We start from the raw sequence: 27,439 nt of genomic DNA, 5'->3' as shown, positions 1-27,439 counted from the left end.
TGTATGCAGAGTCATGTATCGTGTGGCTTGGTCACTTGCTGGTCACTTGGCATTTCAATAAGCAGTTGCCTTTTGCATATGTGCGAAATAGTTCCACAAGCCCAACTCAAACAGAAAATGGCAACAAAAAGAGAGAAATAAAACGAGTTGCAACTTGAATCGGATATAAATCAAATATTGAAAATGCCGGCAAAGTCATCGCCGTATTTCATATTTTCTGCACACTGAGAGAAAAACTTACGTAGCTACCCAGAGAGAATTTGCAGTTTTATTTCAAATGCATTTTTGCTTGACTGGCTTGAAATTTTGAATAAATCAAGCGTGAATCGGAAAGAATTATTCAAACACTAAAAAAAAATTATAAGCAACATGAATGCTTGATTCCAAATATGCTTTGCCTAGTCAGCGGTCAGATTACCTACCAAATTTTGCAGAGTGTAAAAGCATACAGATGCCTCTTAAATTATTCCGTTGGAAATCTTGGCTATGTTTTCAAGTGTAAAACGTTTTCAGAATTCATGACTGACTTATTGCATTAAGCAAGAACACTCACCTCCTTCATCGGTCATCACCAGTATGGTTGTCTCTGGGCCGAGCCCTTCTGGGTTGAACACCTGCACGGTGACCTTGTACTGCGTGTAGGTTTCCAGATTCTGTATCTCGTGGCTCTGCAATGGGGAAATGTGAATGCAAAATTATTCAGCGAATTAATCAAACGAAAGCGCTTATAATAGGTGAACATGGGGCTAACGGGTATACCAGACTGCCGTCATGCTCGTGTAATGAAGTCTACATTTATTTGCATATTTATGTTTTTAGTTATTTTTATCGTTTCGTTTATAGAGACAAGACGCATATTCCCATAATTTCTCTCTAGGTATTTCATAATACCTAAACACTTTTTTTTTGCACTCGCTGAGCGAGTAGCCAAATTGAATGAGCTGGCTTCCTTTGCCTTCCTTCCTTTCGCCCCCTGCCCCCTCTCTCGCTCCCTTTCAGCTGCCAGCTGCAGTCAGCCTCAAGCGGAAATTGCGCATCGCCCACTTCTGTGCGTCGCCTGGCAAATATGTATGCACGTTAAATTGCAGCTGTTAAAAATGTATTTGCTGCAGCGCGGGGCTCATGAAAAAAGCGAGAAGGAAATTGAGTTGTGAGGCAGCCTTAATTGCACCAGCTAACATACACACACATACACGTTTTTATTACGAAACGTCGTAAAGTTTCGATAGTTCAGCTAGCGTTTGCAGCCTCATTTTCTGAGATTGTTTCTGAGTTGGCTTGCTTTACTGTTTTTTCTTTGAAAAATTTGCAAGTTTTGTTTACGAGAATTATTTAGTTCTTAGGAAAACCTATAAAGCCATGAAAATAAATCGGATCTTAGACTAAAAATATTTATGTATATATTTTCTTTTTCCCTTCAGTGAAATGCAAATACGCTAGTTCCGCATTAAACACAATTTATCTCTTACCTTGCCTTAAAGTTTTGTTCCCTTAATATTTTAAATTCTACTTTGACAAACTTAAAGCTCGGGTTCATTATGCGGAAATAGAAGGACGTACATATATAGACTCAGACAGAGCTGTACATATACATACACAAGTAATCATTGAGGGATGTGCTAGTGGCCAGTGCCATGCCCACTGCTATAGCGCCCCCGAAAAGGAAGCCCTGCAAAAACTACTTATGTGGCAGCAGATCCTGGCGGGTGCGGCTTATTAAAATTTTACGTAAGGTCAAAAGCAGTGCGAAACCATAAAACAAGCCGCTGGCTTTAAGCAGCTCACACACACACACACATGCATGCATATACGCTGTGGTTAAGCTCAAAATGGCTGCTTGCTACAACAAACACAATTTATGTTGCATACATTAGAGCGCCGTCTCTTGCTGTAGTTGTTGCTGCCGCTGCCGCTGCCGCTGTCGCTGCTCCTGCTGCTGCTGGTCTGGACCGCAAAGCGGTTGGCTCTGAGTCTCTCTCTTTCTCTCTCTCTCTCTTCCTCTCTCTCTCTCTCTATGTGTGTGTGCTTAGAAACGGATTGACTGCCATGCCAAAAGCTTAAGTGGCTGCCAGGCGCCAGAGTTGGCCAACAAGCGCTTTGATTTAACAACCAACAAACGCACATCTTTTTGCCTGCTGTATGTTCGCGTGTGTGTGTGTGTGTGTGTGTGTGAGCTGGTGTGTAGGCTAGATTTTAGTTGCCTTCGCTCTGGCGCTAATGCCGCCATATAATTTCATTTTATGTAGTCGCCAGTCGAGTGGCCATAGTAAATGAGGCCCCAAATTTACAGCTGCTGGCCCGTTTTATGCGGCCGCCGCCAAAAGTTGGCCAAAACCAGTTAATTGATATAATGTAATTGATAGAGCCGAGCGTGTGCTTAGCTGAAAGCATGATAAATTGTCTGAGAAACCGGAACTACAACTAAATACGTTGCCGAAAGCAGCAATTGCCGGCGCAATACTTTACTGTCGGTGGTTTTGGCATGAGAATCGCAGAGAAGGGCTGAGAAAGATAGGAATTCAGCTTTTAAAGAGAAACGTTGGTGGGCCTTAAGGAAATTGGTAAATTTGAATACCTAAGAAATAATTTTTAATTAATTTTCTCGAGCTTTTGCTTGCCAGAGAATATCAATATAATATCAACTACAATATAAAGTAACTATTTACTACTTACTAAAATGCCTGAATTAGAGCTTAAATTTAAATGCGAGCACTCAGCCAGATATGCTCATTTGCGCCATTAAGCAAACAGAGCATGAATAATGTTTGCCCAGATTCGATCGGAGCTGTGATGCAAAGCTGGTAATTAGTGCGCTGCCCAACACTGGCTCATCATTAAAAGTTTTGCCAGGCAGCACATCTGATACCCCTACGTGCGAGTACGTGTGCGTTTCCCTAGCAGCTAGTCAAAGAGGTGTAAAGCGAAACTCAAACAACAATTAACAACAGCAACAGAGAGGCAACAGCAGCAACAACAACAACAACAGCAGCAACAACGGCAACTAAGGACTACAAATTTGGTTGCCACATGCCGCATCTGCATATCCTTTGAGCCGTGCAGAAAAATGTTATCAGCGCCGGCGACTGGCACAAAGTTAACACGGTTTAGTTTTCACTTGGTGGCTTTTGTGCGAAATTCGCACGGCGTAAAACGAGCAAAATTTATGCTTTGCGGCGCAGAAATTTTAATTAGAAAATTGGCAAATTTTAACACACACACACACTCACATAGCTACACAGCCACAGCAGACGCAGAGTAAGGAAGTGGAAGGCGCAGTTAGATAGAGTCCTGCCAAGGACTCGAGGCGCTTTCACACGTGACAGCTCAATGTAGCGAATGCTGAGGGTGCCCAGGCTTTAGCTCTGGCTCTGGCTCGGGTTCGGGCTCGGGGTCGGGCATTTGCGACAGCTTACGGCAGAGACAAACCATGCCCTCGAGTTCAACAGGGCTTGCAATAAGTAAAAGACAAAAAAAAAACTGGAATGGAGTCAGAGAGTCGCACGTTTCTGCCTGCAAGGATAATATTTCAACATTTCGCACTGACATGCAAAAACGAAATGAAAGAGCGTAAAGCTTCAGCTGGCTGCGAGTACTGTTTAGCCGGCGGGTCCAGTGTCGAGATAACTGCAAAATATGCACTCAAGCACAAAAGCGTGCCATGTCCCTATCAGCAGTGCCTCGCACATGCCCCCATCCACCTCCAGCCTCATTGCCAGCGCGTTAGCATAGTTTTATTTTACCATCGTTTTTTTTTTTTTTTTTTTTTTTTTTTTGGCATTTTGGGCAACTACGTCGCGTCGCGTCGGTTGTCGTACGTGAGCATTATCGCTAATAATTTTTGCATATTTTTGCATCCCTCCATCTCCGCCCCGCCCGTCCCCGCCCGCTCTTCCATTGCAAAATTGTGAAAATTCAAAAATGCATTCCATGCACTGCATATTATTGGCTTAAATGGCATCGAGGGCGTGGCAGGCGCTTGACATTTTTACTGCAAATTCTATTGAGCCATTTACTTAGAGCGCGAATTAGCAAAGGCTTAAAGCCGCAGCTATTAGTTAATTCAAATATTCATTAAACAAACTACCAATGAGTGCACAATTCCAATATTCCGATTATGATATGCACATTCAGTTGCCAGATAACCAAATTTCAAATGCCTATAGAATATAAACACGTTTATGGGCAATATACGTGTTTAAAGCCAACTTAACCACATATTCGCAGTTAAAATTCGTATTGAAACTGGCCAGGAGTGCTTTACTTGGGGCTGGAGGCTCAGCAAGCGGCAGCGAGAGCTCCTTTATTTCTCATAAAAATGCAGCCCTCGTACTATTATTAGTTTACGTATCGTTGCACACTGTAGAGGGTGCTCATTGCTAGGTTTTCATAATATGGATAGCAAAATATTTCTATGAGAAAATAAATATTTCTATGGCTTGAGATAGTTTATAAGAGTGGCATTACCTCTTATACATGTATATAAAGAATATATGTTTTATTTGGATTTAGGATGATGCTGATGCATCCCAGTGGGTTCAGATCCAGCTGTACTTGTATTATTCCGTTAGGCTAGAGCGGAGCAAGTCGTAATTTTGTTTCTAATCTCTTCGTCTTATTTATAGCAATGCTTCTGTTCTCTGAGCTCCCCTAGTGTCTAATTCGATTCCTTTCGCAATGACTCTTTCGATATTAAACCTCTTTCCTTGCACAAATATCAGATCACTAGAAGATTACCTTATGCCTCTTTCACTTAGCTAGACTTCTTTCATAAGTTGAGATTCTCAAACTAATATTAAACTACCATTCCCACATATATATTTATATATAAATATTTTTTAAATATGCCCAACAATAGAAATTCTTTGTTAAATGTAGCTCATTTGTTTCTCCACTTAATCATAATAAATAAAATATAAATATAGTTTTATTGTTAGCTTTGTTATGCCTTAGTATATCAGACAGTAGAGGAAAATATCTAATACTCTTTCACTGATAAGACGACGATAGTATCATAGCGAGTAGTTTACTCTCCTGCAGGCCACAGAGTCAACTGAGTATAGTGGGCTGAGTCAAAAGCGACCAATATCCCCCTCCCAAATGCGAATATTCTCTTTTAAATTATTTAACTATTGTAATTGTTTAATTAAGTTCTCTTACGCAGAGGTATGCGGTTTGTGGGCTCCTAATTTCGTTTCGGTGACATTTTGAGGCGACTCCTCATTAATTATAAAGTAGAGTTTGATGACACCAGCCCTAAGCCCACAGAGGTCATGTAGAGGTCTAAGCAGGACCCGCAACAAATGTAACTAAACTCATGCCACCCATTTGCTCTATGCCATGGCAACATATCTCCCTCTGTTTATTGCCAACATTTCCGGCATTTTATGTTACATTCTTCACCAGCTCTGACCCATTCCGAGCACCATTAAAAAAAGGGTCGTAAATTGAAAAATCTCTGCATTAAACATTGAAAATCGAGTCCATTTGCGCCAATTGCTAATTTCGCCTAGCTAGAATTCCGCCGGGACTGTGCGTAGGTATCGCCAGTAGTTGAGATTTCCATGGGGCACGGCGAAAGTAGTTGCATAAATTCCGAATTCCTTTTAGGCTGCGCTAAGCCCAAAGTGTATTCCCGCGTGGCATGTTCGGCAGGCAGCACGTGCCACATGCGGTTGCCCGCATGTATAAATGTGTCCCAGACATTGCCACACTTCATTAGTGGCGTCGCGTGTAGTGGCATTACGAAAGATACAAATGCTACGCACACAAACACACACACCCATTCGCACAAACACCTGATACACATAATGTTTACCTTGCCACGACGACGACGTCGACTAATCGTTAACAAATTGCTTGTGATAGCGGCCACTACAAGAGATATGCCACGTGTTGTAGCAGCAGCAGCAACAGCCCATTACCCACTCCTCGCTGCTGCTGGGTGGGCGTGGCTGTGAGAAAAACAGCCTCTGTCGGCAGGTGTAAATTACTTTTTAATATGTCGCGACGGGCCACCTTACCTCCCCCCTCCCCTACTCGTCCAACACTTTGGGACCAATTGAAAAGCGGTTATTTTTGCTGAAGATGGTAACAGGCAGACAGACAGACAGGAAGGTGGCACGAAATGGATATCGAATGACTGTTATGTGGCACGTTATGCTCGCGGCGCCTCTATCCCCTTTGCCCCTGCCGCTTGGCATTTGCAATATGCAAAAGTGTCAAAAATTGTGGAAATTCAATTATGCTGAAGTCAAAAAGAAGCACTCGCTTACCTCCACTGTATTGTCGCGTATATAGATTTCCTTGGTATCGTTGGGGCTGCGATCGCGTGGACGATATGTTATGCGATAGCCCAGAAACTCGCCCAGAATGGTGTCGGGCGCCGGCGGCTTCCACGAGATGTACACCGAGCTGGATGAGGTGTTGTGCGCCGTGGTGGGTATCGGCTTGCCTGTGGGCGCTGCAAAGATAAACCGAAGCATATATCCAAATCAAATACCAAACTCAAATCGAGGCTGAGGTAGCCGCGGGCCAAACTTTTTCTGGCTGCCAAAAAACTTGGCGAAAACTCAAAAATTTCAAATTAAAAATGCCGCACGAAAAAGTTCGCTTGGCGTTTTTTAGCTGCTGTTGCTTTCTCTTTCTTTTTTGTTCGTCTTTGTGGCGTTGTCTGTGTGGCATTGTCAAGTTGTCACTGTCACGCAACATAAGTTGCAAGTGCCTGCCGTTGGGAGCGCTGGCTGCGTCCCGTGGACCGCTCTGTCGCATTAAGTTAAATGGTGCGTGCGTCTCACTGTGGCTCCTGCGGCTCCTGCTGCCTCAACTCCTGTCGGGCAGGTGAGCCATTCAACCATTCAGCGGCATCTGAAGTCGGAGTTAAAGCTGGAGCTGACGCAGGAGCTGGAGCTGGAGCTGGAATCTGAGGCGCTAGCTCTGGCAGTTGGACAAGTTGCTCTGGCAGTTTGTCACTTGGCAAGTTGGCAACAAGCTGCAGCAGCATATAAATAAATTACGCAAACATTTTCATTTGACTCGAGAGTGTTGCATGCCACGCGCCTAATTTATACAAATTGGCCAGCACACAAGAGTCAAAGAGGGGAGGAGGGAGAGAGGGGACTGGTCTAAGTCATGCGGTTTTTAATGAGCTACAAGCCGCAGACTATTGACTAATTTACAACCACGAATGTGTGTTGCAACAGCAGCAGCTGCTGCTGCTTGCCACGCATTCCAATAGGCTGTGGCATAAATGCCATTTCACGCCCTCAAGCTGGGCCTTCAAGACAAATGTGTTGCTAATAGCTTGTCGCTGTCGCCATTTAGATATATGTGCCCCTACATTAAGGGCGGCCGAGGCGGCCTAGGCGGCGGGGCGTGGCTGCTTCTGCTGTGATTAATGGCAGTGGGCTGCGAAAAAGTTGGCTTTCAGCTCAGCCTAAAAGCAGGCCATAATTAATCATGGGGCAAGCAGCAACAGCAGCAGCAGCAGGTGCCGCACGCACGCCGCATGCAACAAATCTACAGCTGCAACAACGAAGCTGCAACACTGTTCGTCCATTGTTTAGCTGTCAATGCTGTCGAATTTGTCAATTTGCGGCTTTGTCCCTTCGGTTAGTTACTTTAACAGCAACGGCCACGCCCATACGCTATACGCCCACACGTTCATGCAGCCACACGCAGCCACGCAGCATGGCATTAAAATAATTAAATGCACATCAGACTTAAAGGCGCGCACTTTTATGACGTCACAACTTTTCATGGTCCGGTACTTAAAGCAGGTGCGAGTCCCGCCAAGCCATAAAATGCAAATGAAAAATTAATGCGATTGTAAAAGAGAAAAGTGTCATGTCAGCACTGTCTGGTAATTTATGTGACTCACTGTTAATGTATCTGTATGTGCCTATCATAAACCGAGCAATGCACATATATCTATGTATATATACATATATGTGTATATACGTATATCTCATTTGGCTCACCTTCACGCAGCGTCACAATGTAGTAGGACTCCTTGGAGGGCGGACTGACGCCCAGCTTGTTGACGGCCAGCAGACGGAAGCTGTAAACGGTGAACGGAGTGAGGCCCGTCACCTGATATGAAGTCGCATTGGTTCTGGTATAGATGCGCGACACTTGATCCCAGATGCCATCCTCGCCCTCGCTGTGGATTTAAGAGAAAACCACATTCAATATAATATATAAAATATCCCATTTTATTACAATTCTATTTATCGAATAATTCATATGCCAAAACTGTATTAATCTTTATTGCACTTGCCTCAATTGACACCTGCAAATAGCCATATATACATATATACATATATACTGTTCTCTTTTTGTATAAACATTTATTTCGAATACATTTCAAAGAGCGAGATTAACATAAAATATTGGCAACAAATGCATTATGCCCCGGCGACGGGAATGAGATTTTCTCCACATAAAAAATAACAGTGTTTGCCATAGGTACTAAAATATTTATGCTCGTTTTACCGCACACATACGCATTAATACACGCACATACACATGCAAAAAAATTATATATCAAAAAACGTTACGAGATTTTCTGTTTTTATGATCCCGCATTGGGTATTAACATTTTGTAGTACATATGTAGTGCTTAAAGTTTCTTGCAGCTGACTATATAACGGAATGAAATATATATATTTTTAAGATCACATTTTTATATAAGAAAGTTTTCTGACTCTGTTCAACTATCTTTGTTTTGGTTATATATAAGTAAGTATATATTGTAAAACTTGACAATAATTTTCCTTACAGATCATCATCTGCCAGCTCAAAAGTTCATCTTTCTGTTCATTGGCCTGTCTGTTTATAAGACTGTCAGTCAGAAATAATATGCATAATATATAATATTTCGCTAGCTACTTGGATATTGTAGGGCAGTGAACTGCTAGAAGTAGGAGAAGATAGAGATGCTAACATTGTCAAGATCTGCTGGACCGGATGCTAAAATACTTGACCCATCTTTCTTCTAGCCAGCTCTAATCTATTCTAAAAAATATTTTAAATTAATATCTATTACTATACTCTAAAAAAATTCGTCTAGAAAACACAAAAAATTGTTATTTCTATTTTCTACAAGTAAATTTAAATACAATTTGCAAGCCTCTTTAGCTTTCAGTCTCAGTCTAGCTCAGATTTTCATATTGAATTCGAAGTAAAAGTCATACAGGGTATTAAGTGGGGCATGTGACAGGCCTTAGATTATATTCGCTTTAAGCTCATTTCCCCATTTCGGTTGGCTTTGGATCTTTTGTGACGCATAAATTTTCAGCGGGCGCCGCACAATAAACATTTTTCATGACCAATATCAAAGTGCAGTAAATTTTGTTTAAAGTTGCCAAAAAATTCCCATTTTTTTGCTCTTTTTTTTTTTTGGCTGCATAAATTTCACGCATACCATGCAGACGTATGTGTGTGTGAGTGTGTTGGTGTATGCACACATTATGTTATTAGGGCTTATGCACGGCTACGCGAGCTACACGAGCTGAAAGCGATGTGCAGCTTTTTTGTGTGATTAAAAATGCATTAAATATGAGATGCGACTGAAAGTGGAGTGAAGCAACAACAACAACAACGGCAAAATGAAGAAAATATAATATAAAATAAATATATTTACTACCAGCAAAAAAAAAAATAAAATAAAAATAAAAATAAAAATAAGAGCACCAACACAATCTGTGAGGAGGAAAAACATATTTTTTAAGTTGCTCCAAAAAGCATTAAAATTAATAAATGCGTGTGGGCAGCCACATACACATGTGTGCATGTGTGTGTGGGTGTGTGAGTGTGTTGTCAATGGATATTGCTGCAAAAATGAATACAAGCTGCTGCTGTTGCTGCTACTCAGAGGCGGCAAGCGGCGCACAAGCCAAAAAAAAAAAGAACTTGTGAAAAATGGGCTGTGCCTAAAAAACAGCTCAGCAATAACAACAACAACAACAATAAGCGAAATAACCGCAATGGCAAATAAATTTGCGGCTGCTTCCATACAGCATGTATGCAAGTGTGCGTGTGTGTAGGTGTGTATGTCTGTGTGTTTGAATCGGTATAAAATACACACAACATTTTTTTAAGCCGCTTAAACATTCGTTCTTTTGCTGCCTTTAGCATATGGCTTATGTATGTGCTGCCTGTATATATATGTATGTGTGTGTGTGTGTGTGCGTGGGTGTGTGTGATTTGTAAGGGCCAGGGCCAAAGTTCATGCACGACTTGTTTAAACAGTCAAAAATGTTGTATTTTGTGGCTGAGCAACTACATGAAATATGCACAATGAACTGTGTAGATAATGAGACAGAGATAGAGACTCGCTCTCGCGAGTGAGAGAGATGGAGAGAGGCGAGTATCTATTGATAAACATTTATTTTATTCTTCCTCTAATGAGCTTACATATATCGCATATTATTTGCATTTCAAATCGTCGAGTTTCTGTCAAACATTAAATTAAAATTTCTGTTCAGTTTCTCGCCTGCAATTAAGTTCGCTGATATCAACAAATTTGTTGCATAATTTAATTATTGTTTAATTATTCTTTATTTAATTACAACGCGCTGACATTAAAAAAAAAAAAAAAGGAAATTAGTTTGCTATGCTGTTCAATTAATGAAAAAGCGAAATCAATTTGCCAAAAACAACATCGACTTTCGCTGCTGTTGATTAAATCTCAGCGAAGAATATTATTGTTTATAATTAAATATGACTTTTCTGTTTCTTATTTGATGACATTTTGCAAATATGCAGTATAATGTGAGAGTGGTTGTGTGGGAGAGAGAGAGAGAGAGAGACTGTGTGTATATTTGAGACATCAACAAGCCAGCTGAAGAGTTGCTGAACTTGAGAGATACCCTGTAAGTAGAGCTTGCCTTCGCTTTACTGAGAGAGTTTCAGATTGTTTCTATCTAGAATGCTGACGATATTATAAAAAGTATTTCATTATGGGAATCATTGAATATTTCTCTTTTTCTTTGAAGTTAAATATGAAGCCTAATGTAAGCTAAGCTGGAATTTACTTGATTTACTTTAATGTTATAAATAATAATCTATATATATAAAAGAAAGTTGTGTAAAAGTGAAGACTGCTTATAACTTGATTTGGGCTGAACCAATTTTCATGGTTTTTGATTTGTTGGATTTGTCTCCGCAACGAGTTTAGTATAGGGTCTTAAAAATACTGAAAAAATTTGCCGAATACTTGAAAAACGCGGTTTTTTCCCCAAATGTTCAAATTTTTTTTATACCCAGTAGGCTTGGTAACAGTGACAGTTTTGACAATAGTGTAGAAGTAAATAAACAAATGTAGTCAGTCAGTCTACGGTCTCCTGACCTCGAGCAGACCTGACTATTCAAAAAAAAAAAAAAAAAAAAAAAAAAAAAAAAAAAAAAAATTTTCAAATCAAAAGGAAAAATATTTCAAATCAAAAATCTGCAAAAAATCAAAAGATTAAAACCTGACTGTTCAAAAAATAAATAAAAAATTAAAAATTCGAAATTAAAAAAAAAAGGTAATTATTAAAAAGTGTATTTTTGGCTTTTTATATTTTCGGACTTTTAAACTTTATAAATATTTCAAATCAAAAATCTGCAAAAATTAAAAAAAAAAAATCAAAAGATTAAAACCTAACAATCAAAAATAAATAAAAAATTCAAAATTCAAAATTCGAAATTAAAAAAAAAAAAAGTTAATTATTAAAAATTGTATTTTTGGACTTTTACAAAAGCTAAATATCTCGAAAGTTCAGGTATTTGTTTGTCTCAAACATAAATTTGTGTAAATTATTTATATTTATATTTCTCGATTGTTTTATATGGTTTTGTGCGAGGGCAGTATTACTATTAATAAAAATGCCGCGTCCTAGAAGATCTAATCTTTCCCGGCGGACCCATAATGCAATTAGGCAACGGAATAGCGCGAGTCAATTATCTGACGAAGAGCGAGAAATCGCCCGAGAAAGGCTCCGCGTTAGTACCCAGGGAAGAAGGGCCTTAATTCGTGCTTCTCAAAGAGAGGCAGCCCGTGAAATGGCAATAAGAAATGGTTCAAGGATTGATTTGAATCGAGCAGCGTTTCGATATGATTGCACCATTGATTACAGCTTGAATCGTTTAGTTTGCATTGGTCCAATGGACGTTGTTTGCTAGCATTGTGGCGCATTGAAGTTTGCTGGTGAAACGCCCGGTTTGTGCTGCGTTAGTGGTAAAGTGACATTGCCATTAGCGGTCACCATAGCCATTGCGTTCCCTGCTTTATGGCGAAACACTAGAATCACGACATTTTCTAGCGAACACTCAAAAATACAATGCCTGTTTCCAAATGACATAATTTGGGGCGGAAAATATTGGAGACGGATATTTAAGGTAATTTACGTTAAAAATTTTATTTTCTATGACTGCCAAAAAAAAATTTTGAATAATGTAGTTTGTTAGATTTCTGTAAATAGTGTTTGTAAATATAACTATAACTATGGCTTTGAATTTAAAGATTCAAGGCCAGATTTGCCATCGCATTGGATCATTGCAACCTATTGAAGATGCACAGCAAAAATTCTTGCAAATATACTTCATGGGCAATATGGAAGAACAACTTGACCGGCGTCAAGAAATGAACACAGCTATGAAAAGAGCAATTCTCCATGATTTGCATGCTTAGAAATTTAAACCAACCAAAACTGTGCAATGGAACGCGTTTGGTGATAAGAAAACTGATGAGCAATGTGATTCACGCGTTGATACTCAAAGGAAAATTTAAAGATGAGGAAGTTCTTATTCCTAGGATTCCGATGAGCTCAACAGATATGCCCTTTGAATTTAAACGAATTCAATTCCCGCTTCGTCTTGCCTTCGCCATGACGATCAACAAGTCACAGGGCCAATCTTTGACTATTTGTGGCCTCAATCTAGAAAATGCGTGTTTTTCTCATGGTCAATTGTACGTGGCATGCTCACGTGTTGGCAAACGATCCGCATTATTTGTTCTTGCACCCGACCAAAAAACGAAGAATGTCGTTTACAACAAGGTGCTTGAATGAAAATCCGATTAATAAATTTATCAGTGTATCCCAGCCTGAACAACATAGCTTTCAACAATTTTTTACCTAGAAATAATATAGAGGGCAATGCAACGTTTGCCGGGCCAGCTAGTTATAAATATTATATAATTCATATTCATTAATTATGTATTATATATCATATACTATAATATTTCTAGCTCAAATGCTAGTAGTTGTATTTATTTCCTCTTTTGTTTATCTGTTCCTTTATGCTGTCTGTCATACAATCCACTCTTGAATTGTTCTCTATCACGTTTGCTGGATATGAAAATCAACTCAAATTGATAAACACCTTTCACATACAACTGTAAACAGCACTCAAACAGCAGCGAGTACAATCATCATCAATTCGATAAATAAATGTATAAAAGTTCGGCCTCAAACACACTTATAAATAAATGTATGTATATACATATATATAGGAGTGTGTGTATGTGTGTGTGCCATACAATTTATGGCCTGTATTAATGTACAGCCACTTGTTTTGTAGCACACACACTCACACACATATAGACACACACTCACACCAACAGACACTTCGCACCTCCGATTCTCAGTTCGCATTTATCGCAGCTGAACTTATTTTCAATTGCATTGGCATTCGATGTGTGGATTTGCGAGACGAGATTTCCAGCTTGAAGCATTTCGTTGTCATCGTCTTTCAATTTGCAGGGCCGGCACTCAAAAGATATATTCCACATAATACACAAGCCCCTTAAAGGCCTCCGCACGCGGCACGCCTCACACCTACACACTCACACACATCCACACACTCGCACACGGTTTGCATATGCGCATATAAACCGAATCAACCGAAAATGTAAATAACAGGCGTACTGTGTGGCAGCAACAGCAGCGCGTACAACACGAACAACGGCAACAACAACAACAACAACGACAGCAACAACAACAACAACAAGGACAACAACAGCAACAACAACATCAGGAGCTCAACCTACACTTCACATCACTTCACATCGATGGGAGAATTTACATAAAATGCAGTCAGCGGCGCAGTCGGCGTCAGCTTCATTTTGTGCATGCCCAAAAAAGTATGCTACATATATGTATACTCACTCGCGCACGCTCTAGTGTATGGCTGTGTGTGTGTGCGTATGGGTGTGGGTGTGTGGTTATTTCTTATTTTGCATAAATGCACCACAGGCTCTGCTTGCTTTTCAGCTGCCTGTCATCGATTGCCGGCCCCAGTGTCTTGTACCCCTGCCATGCCACGCCCACCCACTGGCACTGCTACCATTGCTGCTGCTGCCGCTGCTGCTGTTGATGATGGGAATTTATTGAAAAAGTTTCGCTTTTCAGTAGTTTTTCCGCAGACTCGTTTTGCTGGCCTTTGTATTGCACTCGCGGCAATCGTTTCTTCTTCTTCTTCTCTTTTTATGTTCATGCCGCGCATTGAGTTCAAGTTATTCGGAAAATAGCCGCTGCAAGAACGTCTTCTCAAGCGTGAGTCTGTGTATGCGTATGTGTGTGTGTGTGTGTGACTGTGTGCCTGTGCGTGTGTGTGTGTGTGCGTGTTTTCTTTTCTATTTAAATGGAGCACAAGTGAAGTGCGTATCGCTGTGGATATGCGCGCATATCACAGCCAATGCTTTACATATTAATTACAGGACACCCAACGGTAAGTGGGCCGAGTTGCAGGAGGCGTGGCAGCTGCAATATATGCAATGGAAATTTATCAAAGAGCGGCGAGCGGAAAGCAATAAACGCATGATTTTAATTGATTGCATGCGTACGCGCGACAAAGACTGGAGCAAGGGAGGCGCAGCCAGCCATTGCCTGGCCGCTGAACATGTTTCCGGGGGCGTGGCACATGCGATTTATACGGCAAGAATGTGGATGGTAAAGATAGTTATGGTACATAATATATATTATATATGGCTAGACAAAACAATCTTTGGCATTGAAATGCTCTAATTCCAATAAATAGAGAGAGCAACAAGGAGAGGGTAAGTGGGAGTGTGAGAGAGACAGATAGATGGGTAACTTTATGGATTTAATGTACTGAAGCTCTAGCTACGTTTGCTGTACTTACCGAGTTTCAATAATGAAATGCGTCACTGGCGCATTCCGTGGATGCTGGGAGTGCGCCCAGGATAAGTTCACGGAGCGTGATGTGAAACTTATTAACAAAGGACGCTCCGGTGGATCGGGCACATCTGTGTGACGAGCGAGAAAGAGAGAGAGGGGAGAGAGAGAGAAAGAAAAACACATGAGAAGAGCGAGCAAAAAAAAAATAAAAATAAAAAAGAAAACTGGCAGCTATCAGTGAAATGCAAATGGAAATCATGACAAGAAAACGAACGTGTGTGTATGTATGTGTGTGCGTGTGTGTGAGTTGTGGTGAGAAAATCGAAATTGTATACACACGCACACGCACGCGTACGCACACACTCACACACACACACACGGACACATAACTGCAAATGAAATCACCAAAATGGAAGGAAACCGGATAAATCATTAATGTTGTTAAGGCTTTCATTAAATGGCGAATGGCAAACCAAACGAATAAAAAGGAAGAAAATCATGAAAGGCAGAAGCAGAACAGAAATATATGTATGAAATGTAATATGATGGAGCTGCTGTCTGTCCCATACTCGAGCGAAATCTGCTCTAGTTGCTAAGCCAGCTGAATGGAGATGAAAGCAGGGCAAGAGTATTTAATGCATGAGCATGAGAAAGAGCGAGAGTAAACTAAAGGTAAGTTCACCGTTCAAGAAAATCGAAATTAAATTAAATTAAAATTAAATTAATAACAAAGAGCAAACTTAAAATGCAAGAGCTATAAATCAAAATTGAATTTGTTTATTTAAACAATTTCATATTTAAAACCTCAGCGAAATATCTAATTGGAATTCCGCCTGACAGCAGCAATGCCATTAAATATCATATACAGTGAGTAACATTAATAACCTTTCCGATGAGGTATATATCAATATAGTATACTTAACATAACTAATAAAATTAAAAAAAATTCAAAACGAATATTAATGCTACTCACTGTAATATGCTGTTCTAGACTATCTCTCTTTCTTACTTACCCTGCACCAGCAGATCAACAATGGCCTCTGGTATATGCCGATCGTTGACTAGACAAATGTACTCCGATGTGTCGCTCGCCAGGGCCGGGGCGAACTGCAGGCCGAAATTGTCCGATAACAGTTGAATCTGCAAAAAAAAAAAAAAAAAAGACAAAATGAGAACGAGAATGAGAGAAGGAATGGGACTAATTATTGGGGTTAATTATTTCATTCGAAATCGAGAATGCGAGAATACGAATGCTAACTGGGCGCCTGCATTGCGTTGGATCTGACATCAGTTGGCATAACAAACAAATTTGTCAGAAACGTGTGCAAAACAAGTGCAGTTAAAGTGGAGCAAGATAGGCAGGACTGAGGGGGTGGCAGGGCGAAATGAAAACAAAACTGCAAACGGACATGGAGATGGGGACGTTGACAGTGGCCGGCAACAATGTGGACAACACGAGTTTCTACTTTAGGCTGCACACAAACTTTTTAATACAAAAGACAAATAAGTTAGCAAAAGCAAGTTTGCTGCATAGCCACGCCTCCAAACAGGACCGCCCCTCACACACACACACACACACAGTGCAGCTATCGAGTGGACAGCACTTAAAATAGCCCCAAACATTGGGACAACATTTGACTCTGGCGACAATTTGTAGTTGTAGACGATAACTTTTCAATGCACATGTGCTTGTTGTTGCTTCTGCTGCTGCTGCTGTTGTTGTTGTCTCCATAATTGAGCCCTGGCAAATTGAGTTTTGGGGGGCAATGCACGCAAATTACTTTAAAGTTTGATTTGAGCTCCACTGCACGTAGAAAAGCATTTATAAATGCAAAACATTTAATACGCTTGCAGCCTGATGAACGAGCCGAGCCTGGGCAGAGCCACAGTCCTTAGCCCATATATGTATATATGTGTGTATGTAAACGGTATTATTTCTTGAAAACCTATTAAGGATTTTGTGCTAAAAACTGTTTGAAATCTCTGACATTTCATTGTTAGGGGCCTAGGCTCTTCTTTAGGGGAATTGTTTTTTGGTTAAAACGAAAATTTCAGGTTTTTACTAAAGCGCTTTGTGCACCTGCCCTGTTGAGCTCTCTGTGGGCTGGCCAGACGACATAAGTGTGTGTCTGTCTGTGTCTGTCTGTGTCTGTGTCTGTGTCAGTGTGTGTGTCTTTGGCCACAAAATTGCTAGCACATTCGTCTGGGTCTTGACTACAGTCTTGTGGCATGAAATTGTTGATCGATCGGATTTGATTATTAAGCAATAAACTATGTGCTGCTGGCCGCAAAAACAATTTCACCCTAAATATTTTTCCACAATGGAATTTCAATTTACAGTTCAATCTGCAGCCGAGCAGGAAATTGCAACAAAATTTTAATTACATGCAACAAATTTGCACTTAAGCTGTGTGCGCCTGACAGCCTCAACGATGTGTCCAGATAGCATCAGTCAGACTCCAAAATCTGACAGTCGAGCATCTTACAAAGTTGAGCTGCAGCTAAGAACTGGCAAAGACCAGTCGGCGACAGTAACATGAATCATTCTCTTTCTTATTTCCCTTTTTAGCCGCAGCCATAAAACAAAAGTTAATAGCTGCTTAGCAGAGAGTGAGAGAGAGAGAGAGAGAGAGAGGGAGCCAGCGTGTGTGTGTGTGGAGAGTGTGTCAGTTGTAATAAAATGAAGCAGCTACTACGACGGACTGAAAAACTTTTAATACACATAATAGCCAAGCATAAAGTACACACTGCACAGTGGAGCAATAGCTTAAACAATGCGAAACTACAGTGGAGAAAAAATTAAATTTAGAAACAAAATTTAATTTAATAAAAATTTTAAAAAAAAATGTATAAATAATTTTAATACCTGTGAAGGTAGCACAAATTGTAAATTCATTTAATTCAACTTTTTTTTTATGTATATAAAATGCTTTATTTATAAAAAAAAAAATTTTAAATTACAGTTGTGGGAAAATAAATAAAAAGTTTAAGCAATTTCATAGTTGATAAAAAAAAAAAAATGTAACTAAAATATTTCACTGTTTAATTGGAAATTGGACTTGGTAACTTTTTTATAAATCCACACCAATTTATATGGTCTTCTGGCCCACTGTGCAGGCGCACAGCCGTCGCACATTGAGCAATGGCAAAGGCCAAATTGGCTAAGAAATATGAGCGAGAGCGTCGCGGCTGCAAGCCAGGTAAACTCTCTGCTTAGCTCGACGCCAACTTTGGCTTGGCTGCAGCTCAAGTGTCCCAGTTTGCCATTTAACACGATAGCTGAGGGGATGGGCACGCAGGGGGTGGCTGCTGCCGCGTCCTGCCTAGTCCCAGGGCCTTGTTCGGGCTGCAGCTGAAACTTGTTCATTCTTCATTTTGTTTGCCCCGCCTCGATGGGGCCCCCGGAGTGCGTTTAAGGCAGCAGCAGGAGCAGCAGCAGCAGGAGCAGGAGCAGGAGCAGCGGTAGCAGCAGCAGCAGCTGTTGGAGTTGGCGTTGCTGCTTGGCGCTGCTTGGCAGCCACTTAAACCATTTTTGCGCCTTGTCGTTTTTATTTTACTACAACTATCAAACATTAAAAATATATTGGCCCCACTGTCTGCAGCCAACTCGAACGCCCACTGATGGCCACTTAGTTCTCCTGACTTTCGCTGCACTTTCTTTTTGTTCGCCTGTGTCGCTGTCGCCGTTGCCGTCGTCGTCGCCGTCGTCGTTGCCGTCGCTGGCAAAGTTCAAACAGCCGCCTTGCAACTAACTGGCTATCAATTATTTTAACAGCCACCTTCTTCTGCTGCTTCTGCTGCTCCTGCTTCTCCTGCTTCTGCCTCTGTTTTTTGTGCTTCCTTTTGTCTGCCAACCAAAAATATTTAATGGCCAAACTCAAGTGGCCCCAACTCGGGCCGTCAAGTGCCGAAATATGGCAAGTGGGTAATGAATTCTAATATGAAGCCAAGTCGGATTGCAATTTGAGTTATAACTGCACTCCAGAGATTTGCCACTGCCATTGGCCGGTTGATACAAGATTAATGGAATTCACAACAACAATTGCTTTTCATTAGCAAGCGGACTGGGAAATAAATTCGTTTTAATAATAAATCTAACCAGTCCAAAGTAGTAAATTGGATCAATCATAGGACTTGCTTCACCTTCCGGCTTATCGCAGTTTGTTTGATGGCCTCTACTTACCCTGGGGCTGTGGAGCAACGGAATGCGATTGGCAAACTGTGCGATTGTCGTCGACGCTGTCTTCCAGACCAAAGTGTCCACCAGCGAGTGCTCTGTGACGCCCGGACAGGGTATGGTCACGTTCTTGCCAGCCTCGGCCGTTACCTTGACGTAGTCCAGATTCGTGACGTCTGCAAGGAGAGGAGCGAAACGAGAAATGAGAAATGAGTGAAGAGTGAAAAGCATTCGGAGTGTGGGTCAAAAGGAAAAGTGTGGTCTAAGCTCAAATTGCCGAAAATGTTGCTAAAATGTCTTGCAGGCATTTTAATTACAAAACATGGACGAAACCCGACCTCAAAGCGACTCGACTCCATGTTGCACATTCCGATGCACAGGTGAATGCGTATGTGTGTGTGTGTGTGTAAATGCTTACGATTTGATCCTTTGTGTAATATTTGTTTAGGAAATTGCCAAAATGCAATGCAGACTGGCAGCTTGGGTTGGATTTGCTGAGCAAAGCCGAGCTTCAATTAAAATTATAAAAACAGCAAATCGATTTTAGTCGAGAGGGGTTGCTGCACGCTCCTTTTACAGAGCTCGTGCCGCTCCACACAATCTCGTAAGCGTTCGAGTGTGCCTAATAAGCATTAGGCTGATGCAAATGTCCGGTTCGTGCAATGCCCAAGCACCTACACGACGTGAATATTCGGGCCGATGCCGATGAATCGAAAAATCATGCTGTTCATGCACATGCATGAACATAGAAATATGATAAGTAGGGGAACGTACGCGCTATGCACTCGACAACTAGCATAAAATAAATGACATATGTTTCAAGTGTGAACTGTCAAACTGGGCACAAATTATGACCCTGACCCTTAGCGATTAGAATACGTAAGAGGCGAGCGCTGAGCATTACAAACTCAGCGATAGCATAAGAATAGCTAATAAGCCAACGCGGAGTCTTATAAACTCAGCAATAAAATAATAATAGCTAATAAACCAATGCGGAGTCTTACAAACTACGCGATAAGTTAAGAATATGTAATAGACCAATGCTGAGCCTTACACACTCAGCAATAGACGCACTAGATTTAATGGTTAAAATTATACATGAGTCTGGGTATAAAAACCCGGGCCCAACAGAATAAAGAATCAATACAAAACTAAACACCATCACAGTCAAGTGTATTCGTTCATGGTCCTTCGAGCCGGATGAAGTATTTTGAATACTTCAATTTCATCCACAAGGAAAAATGTTTGTGATTAGTACAAAGTGAAGTGCTAGTATTATAGATTTGTGCATTGGCTTTCCAACCCAAGCTGTGAGTCGAGGCACAGCAAGATCAACCTGGTGATCAAAACAAAAAAACCTCCAACGGGATAAGCCAATGGATCTACAATAAACAAACAACTGTGTCGTCAACCATCAATATTTAAAGAGAAATATGGTGGCATAATGGCAGAAATCAGAACCAATAAAGAGTTCATGAAAGTCGAAGTTGCCGACCACGCCATAGACACAAAACAACTTTATAGTTGGGAAACGAGACCAGAAACATCAAAGCAAGAGATGTTTTCATTTGGTTGGTCGAGCCCAATAGAGAAGTTGGTAAGCCTTGTGGACGAAAGAGCTCAAAGAGTAAGGCTGCACATTGAAGAGGTGCTGGCCAACATTGAGCTCAGCAACCAGGATGAAATCGTTAGCTACAAAGATACGCTAGATTTCCTCTGGAAGAAAGTCCAGTCAACACTGAAAGATTTGGAGGTAAAATATGAAAGGCCTGCCTTCGAAATCGAGTACATAGACGAACTGGAACTCAAAGTGTACACAGTGTCGAAAAAACTGGAAAGGAAAATAAGTGCACTGCAAATCGTAAAAGAAGACACTCCAAAGCGACCGAAACCGACACTTCCTCACTTTAATGGAAGTCCTAAGGCGTGGCCAACGTTCTTCGAGCAGTTCACCAAAATAATTCACAACAGAAAGGATATCAGCGACAAGACGAAACTGATATACCTCAAAATGTATCTCAAAGGAGAAGGTCAACGAGTTATAAGCCATTTCTCAATTGGAGTGGGTAACTACAATTCAGCGTGGGACTATTTATGCAAACGCTACAAACGTTATTTGCCTGTGGACATGGAACTGCTGAAGGATAACGATGAAGGCAGTATCCGCAATTGCGTGAGCACCTCTGATAACAGCGACAACGTCACAGCTGATGAGATGACCGCATATCAGGCTGCTTTGGATGCAATAGTGTTCAAAAAGTGGGATTACAACCCGCCGGCAAGCCTCCACGTGGGAGGAAATATAAATAAAGCTACTGAACAACGTAATAAGGTTCAAGTGGTAACAACAAAACCAAATATAGGTGAAGACAAGAGATCGATAAAAAAGATCTGGGCTCCACCAACTCCGACAAAGGATCCGGAGCACATAGAAGATGCGGACGAGAATGGAATTTCTGCCACAACTTCGACATCGACGTTGAGTATCACTGAAGATACATCAACAGATATCCAATTGGAAGTTCGACCAATGGATGATATTTCCACAGTTGGCAGCACGACGGAAGAGCAAACTTCTGCGGAGACTGCAACAGCGACTGGAAGTGCAGCTGAAGAGAAAAGCAACAATGCCGACTCAAACTCTTCAGTGATGACCACAGCAGCGCCACCAACAATGGAAATTAAAGCTGCAAGTACAATTACATCAGAAAAGGAGTCAATTGGAAGTAGCAGCAACATATTAAAGGAAACAATCATAACCACTACAATCATAACAATAGGCACAATAAGGCATCAGCATCAACAGAAGGACATCTATCACTTGGAGGCTTTGGCCTCGGCAACAATGAAGCGATCGACAACGTCCTCAACAGATGCAATCAGCTGTATTAATGCAAAAAACGATGACACCTACAAGCCACAGAAGTTCTTTAAAGAGGCACGACTTCACTTGGCATGGGAGCCGCCACCTGAGCAAAAGACCAAGGTGATGGTGGCATACTCGGTTTATCTGGATGTCACATTCTCTGGGCCCTGCAGAATGTTCAGGCACGAACATAAGGTTGCAATCCTTGATCATGATCATTTCGTCAAGAATACTAACAATTATTAAATTTGTATTTGTCCTGAATATTATTTAGAAATCCACAGATAGCAGTTCTGGACGTTACCCACTTTGGCCCCCCGCAGAATGTTCATGCACATGCATGAACATAGAAATATGATAAGTAGGGGAACGTACGCGCTATGCACTCGACAACTAGCATAAAATAAATGACATATGTTTCAAGTGTGAACTGTCAAACTGGGCACAAATTATGACCCTGACCCTTAGCGATTAGAATACGTAAGAGGCGAGCGCTGAGCATTACAAACTCAGCGATAGCATAAGAATAGCTAATAAGCCAACGCGGAGTCTTATAAACTCAGCAATAAAATAATAATAGCTAATAAACCAATGCGGAGTCTTACAAACTACGCGATAAGTTAAGAATATGTAATAGACCAATGCTGAGCCTTACACACTCAGCAATAGACGCACTAGATTTAATGGTTAAAATTATACATGAGTCTGGGTATAAAAACCCGGGCCCAACAGAATAAAGAATCAATACAAAACTAAACACCATCACAGTCAAGTGTATTCGTTCACATGCAGAAAAACAAACGCCGACAGCAATGCAACTAGTTGCAGCAGCAACATCATCTCTTCCACAATCAACTTCCATGCAATTTGCGATGAACATTTCTATAGCCCGTCTATGACAGCCCCTCGATTCTCGTGGCAGTAGTGGCTTAGCGGTTGCGTTATAGCAACTGTTGTCGTTCTGCCGCATGCAGCCAGAACAGACGACATTATGGCCAAAAATATCGTTGAGCCGTGCAATGCCTACAAAGGCATTCCAGACCGGCCATAGGCTAGGCGCGGTACTCGCTTTAAATTGCATTCGAATTTCATTTCTATGGCAATGGCTATGATTTTGGGTATTAGACTGAGTCGCTTACAGCAGAAATTTGGCGAACGGGAGCAGCTGGGTGATGTGTAACTAATAGCTACGTAAACTGGAGACACACATTAACATATTTCCATCCTATATGGAATAACATTGCGGAGCTCTGTGGCGCAGGCTTCAATAGAAATAAAGCCCAAAATAAAGCGATATGAACTTTCACTGGATCTAGCCCCAAATTGCAAGCAATAACAACAGACGAAGACTGGAAATAGTGCATATGGAATAAACATGTAAATATTATATAGTTCTGGTGGCTCTTAGACCTATTTGCTGGTTAAGATTTTTCGAAAGCAGTTGTTGTTGAAAAGTATGCTATAGAATTAGTTGAGTCTGATTTACATGCATTCGCCACTCAGCGAATCTATTTGGCAGGAGCTGTTCCCATGGTATTTCATAAACATAGCAATACGCTTGCAGTCGCTGTGTGTGCGTGGGTGTATGTGAGAGTGCGTGTTTGTGTGCGTGCGTGGCCAACACAATGGCCATAAGAATTGACAATTCTGCTGCATGTTTTTTTCGTGGGCCGTGCGAGGGCGACTGGGCAACGCGTTTAATTACTTGGCAGCTGGGCTGGGCGACAACTGTGCCGCAGCCAGCAGTGGGGAAGGGGGAGGAGGTTGGCTGGTTGCTTGGCGCAGTAAGGGCATATTTTGCATATTATAAGCTGACCAACTGTACTACTCCACAGCCCACTCTATGAGGCATTGTGCTGGCAGCTAATGCTGCGACTGCTGCCAGCGACTGTCCCTGGTGCTGTTGGTGGTCACTTTTGTGTAATTTATGGCTTTCGGCACCACGTTGCACCACAGTCGTCGAATGGGAGCGCTGCAGCTGGCAGAGAGAAAGATTTTGCATACTTATTATGCCAGTCGCATGCTGATGAGGCGGCGGGCGCATCTTCGCACCAGGCAGTGTGGGCTGTTTAATTTCCTGATCATTTTTCGATGCGAAATCGCGACGGCTGTTGGTTCGCATCAGGCTGCCCACCAAGCCACCCACATCACTCGCACCACAAGCAACTCTTGCTTCGCATAATGTCAGCCGTGACTCAGGAAACAATTGCGCACAATTTATGCGCGAGTGCAAAATGTTGCAAATGTCCCTGTGTGTGTGTGTGCGTGTGTACACAGTGGACATATTGAATGGGCAATCACTTCGATAGATACAAAGTTGCCCCAGCCACTGGCCAATTAAAAAACCAGCCCAAAATTATGCAGCCAAGCAGACGAGAGCCACGTAAATAAATAATAATTACGAGTACTTATTTGGCTGACTGCGCGACTACCCAAGGGACTGACGACCCGCCTGACCTGGCTAGAGATGAGCGCGTGTCATGCGATTAATGTTACAGTAATAATAACAAAACCATTTTTTAAAATATATATTTAAAGTAGATATTTCTATCGATTACTGGTCCACATTTTTATACATTTCTTAATTTAATCCTATACCATTTTTATTAATTTTTTTTTTATAAAGTAATAAATAAATAATAAACATTGTAGTTCATACATCGAAATTTTTATTTAATATATTTAATCATTATTTTGTATTTTATATATATAAACATATTATTTAAATATATATTTTACACATTTCGACTTACTTTATTTGTGCTCAACAATCATTTAAAATTTTTACTTTACTATTTTTATTTACATACTCCCCCTTATTCCCATCTCTTGACGTGACGCACTTCTCACGCACTCAGATGGAATTTCCTTTAGTATTTTCTCATCACTAAGGCCCACTACTGTCACATCTTGGGCACATCCCAGCGCAAGCCTTAAAAAATTGGCCAGCTACAAGTGACTCAAGCATGAGCTCAAGCAACCCTCTGGGGGCACTACAGCAGCCGGTTGCACTGTGGCCTGTGGCACAGTCGAGTGCGTTTCGGTTGAGCAAATGCTAATAATCAAATTGAATGCAACCCCTGAAAAGCGAACGAGACAGACGAAGCGGCAACAATTAATTTTATTTATGTTGATTCTAATCAACGTAAAATAATTTCGCTCACCCAACAACAGAAGCCTCTTGTGCCGTCTGCTGCCATGGCAATCTAAGCGTCCATCTGTCTGTCTGTCTGTCTGCCAGTCTTTCTGGCCATACCTCCGACTCTTCGTCCGTTCGTCTGTCCGTCCCTCTGGCTGTCTGTCTGTACGTGTCTGCACTTGTTGTTAGTTGTATTAAAATTGAATTCATGCACCGTTGCGTCCATTGCGTCGTGTTCGAGTTCAAATCATTACCATTATTAGTGCATTTAGACGTGTCCGATTGGCCAACGCTTCTGACCAATTCAATGGCCAACAACTGCAGCAATAACAACAACAACAACAAGAAGAAGAGAAAGCACTTGCTAGCCAAGCATAACCAAAGCAAATGGAGCTGCTCGGCACTGCACGGCTAAGCCCCAGCAATGGCCCTCCAGAGAATCCAATTGCAAGTGCGGCCCATTAAGAGCGTGTCAGCAGCTGGGGCAAACAGAGGCGGCCGTGGGCGTGGCTACTGCTGTTGCTGCTGCTGCTACTGCTGCTACTGCTGCAGTTAGTTGCGGGTCAGCGCCAGCGACAGCCAGTGCGATGCGTGCTGACAGCAGTTCAACTGTTGTCCTTCGGCCTTTGAACTCAACTCTGGAGCATTGACAATTAGCTGCACTCGATTATATCAGACACACTTAATGCCCTGCAACAGGTGTGTGTGTGTGTGAGGTATTATATTATTGTAAAGCACTACAGGTAGATCACTATCACTTCTGAATCATGTTACTAGCTAAATATTACTTGTGAAACTGCATTAGGAAACCCATCGAACTATATCGAAAGCGCTTTACATCTGCAGCCTTTTGAACTATTTATTATTTAATATTTAATTTTTCTTATTTAATTTTTGTTATTTATTATTTGTTATTTAATTTTTCTTATTTATTTTTTATTATTTTTAATTTTTTATTTATTATTTATTGTTTATTATTTAACTACAATATTTAAATATTTTGTGCATATTAATATTTTTTTTTATAATAATTAAAATTTAATGTAAAACTAATTATGTACTATTATGTGAAGTGAAAATTTACCTATAGGTCAAATATACAATATAGCTATATATTATATATAAATTAAAGCAAATAATGATTTAAGGTTGATTTAAAAATTTAAGTGATATTTAGTCATAGCTAAAACTGTTTGGACAGCTAGCAGATCTTTAATGACAATCGCTCTTAAACCTAAAGCGAAACTTGTTACAAAGTTACGCTGAAATCTGTGTGAAATCTGGTCTCCCGACTGGTAGTTTGACTAGTTAATCCGCCTCATTCAAATGGAGTTTTTTTCTGACTCGCGCACTCTTATGTACTTTCAGTCAGGGGGTTTTCTCGACTTTAAGCTGCTTTATTGGAGCTCCATCCATTTGGAACATGTGCAAAACTTTATGATCCAGCTGCCTGCATATAGCGCGAAATTCACTCGAATATGCGTTGCTCGCCAGCCAAAAATGCCACGAAATTGACATTGACTGCCCAGGATGCTGAATGCTGGATGCTGGATGCCAGATGCCTGATGCTGGATGCTGGATGCTGAATGCTGGGCAGCATTGGAGCATTTGTTCGACGCAGGGCCATTTGGCTTTTAATCCTTGTGCTGTGTTGCCCTTTGGCAGTCAGCAACTGACTGCCAATCGCCTTGCAAAGGCACACTGCTTGCCCCGTCATACATTCGACTGTCCGTCCGACCTGATCACCGCCTGCTCCTGCTGCCTCTGCTGCTCCTGCTGCTCCTGCTGCTGCAGTTCATTTCACTTGCCCTCTCGCCTGCATTTCGACAAAGGGGCCCAACAAGTTGCTGGGAATTTGGTAAGCGGCCATTTACCAAGCATTTCGAAGCAATTTTTGCATCGGAGTGAAACGCTTTAAAGCCATGGCAACAGCATTAGCCGCATTCGTGTGCCAACAGCCACGCCTCCGTTCTATCTAGAATGCTGCGTAGTTGTTGTAATTTGGCTTTAATTTCCTTTTACTTCCGAGTGATTTCCTTCGTATTGCTTGTCTGTATTCAACCTTACTGCAAAGCGTGGCGCCTCCATTAAAATGCATTTCATCATTTTCCGCTGGCTGTTGAGCCAATTGCATTAAC

General features: G+C 41.3%; 2 protein-coding genes and 1 long non-coding RNA gene across 8 annotated transcripts in view; 2 read left to right on the top strand and 1 right to left on the bottom strand.

Annotated features, from left to right (window-relative positions):
• Ptp99A (Protein tyrosine phosphatase 99A) overlaps positions 1–27,439 on the bottom strand; it is a 153,327-nt gene that overhangs the window by 73,914 nt on the left and 51,974 nt on the right. For all 5 annotated transcript variants that reach the window (XM_089466305.1, XM_018013504.2, XM_089466342.1 and 2 more), the window contains exons 3-8: positions 19,303–19,472; positions 16,133–16,259; positions 15,124–15,247; positions 7,977–8,158; positions 6,273–6,460; positions 554–668 (exon numbers count right to left, since the gene is read on the bottom strand). In XM_089466305.1, coding sequence (XP_089322431.1) covers positions 554–668; positions 6,273–6,460; positions 7,977–8,158; positions 15,124–15,247; positions 16,133–16,259; positions 19,303–19,472 — 906 coding nt within the window. The remainder of the gene's footprint in view (positions 1–553; positions 669–6,272; positions 6,461–7,976; positions 8,159–15,123; positions 15,248–16,132; positions 16,260–19,302; positions 19,473–27,439) is intronic.
• LOC149270270 (uncharacterized) lies at positions 11,012–13,096 on the top strand. Of its 2 annotated transcripts, XR_016269603.1 has the most exons (3): positions 11,047–11,762; positions 11,849–12,378; positions 12,503–13,096. It is a non-coding gene; the product is annotated as an uncharacterized LOC149270270 (long non-coding RNA). The 2 variants fall into 2 exon arrangements; XR_016269602.1 differs by having other exon boundaries at positions 11,012–12,378.
• LOC149270269 (uncharacterized) lies at positions 20,016–22,945 on the top strand. The gene has a single exon (XM_089466385.1). The coding sequence runs from the start codon at positions 20,741–20,743 to the stop codon at positions 22,406–22,408; it is 1,668 nt and encodes a 555-aa protein (XP_089322511.1). The 5' UTR covers positions 20,016–20,740; the 3' UTR covers positions 22,409–22,945.

This window comes from Drosophila arizonae, chromosome 2, assembly GCF_054131065.1.
Source record: "Drosophila arizonae isolate 15081-1271.41 chromosome 2, UAZ_ARI_1.0, whole genome shotgun sequence".
NCBI classification, from domain to species: domain Eukaryota; kingdom Metazoa; phylum Arthropoda; class Insecta; order Diptera; family Drosophilidae; genus Drosophila; species Drosophila arizonae.
Note: the sequence above shows the minus strand (reverse complement) of the source record. Positions and strands in the feature narration are given on the sequence as shown.

What these genes read in the sequence shown, in the direction of transcription:
- LOC149270269 (XM_089466385.1), top strand. Translation starts at nt 20,741, where the DNA reads ATGGCAGAAATCAGAACCAATAAAGAGTTCATGAAAGTCGAAGTTGCC.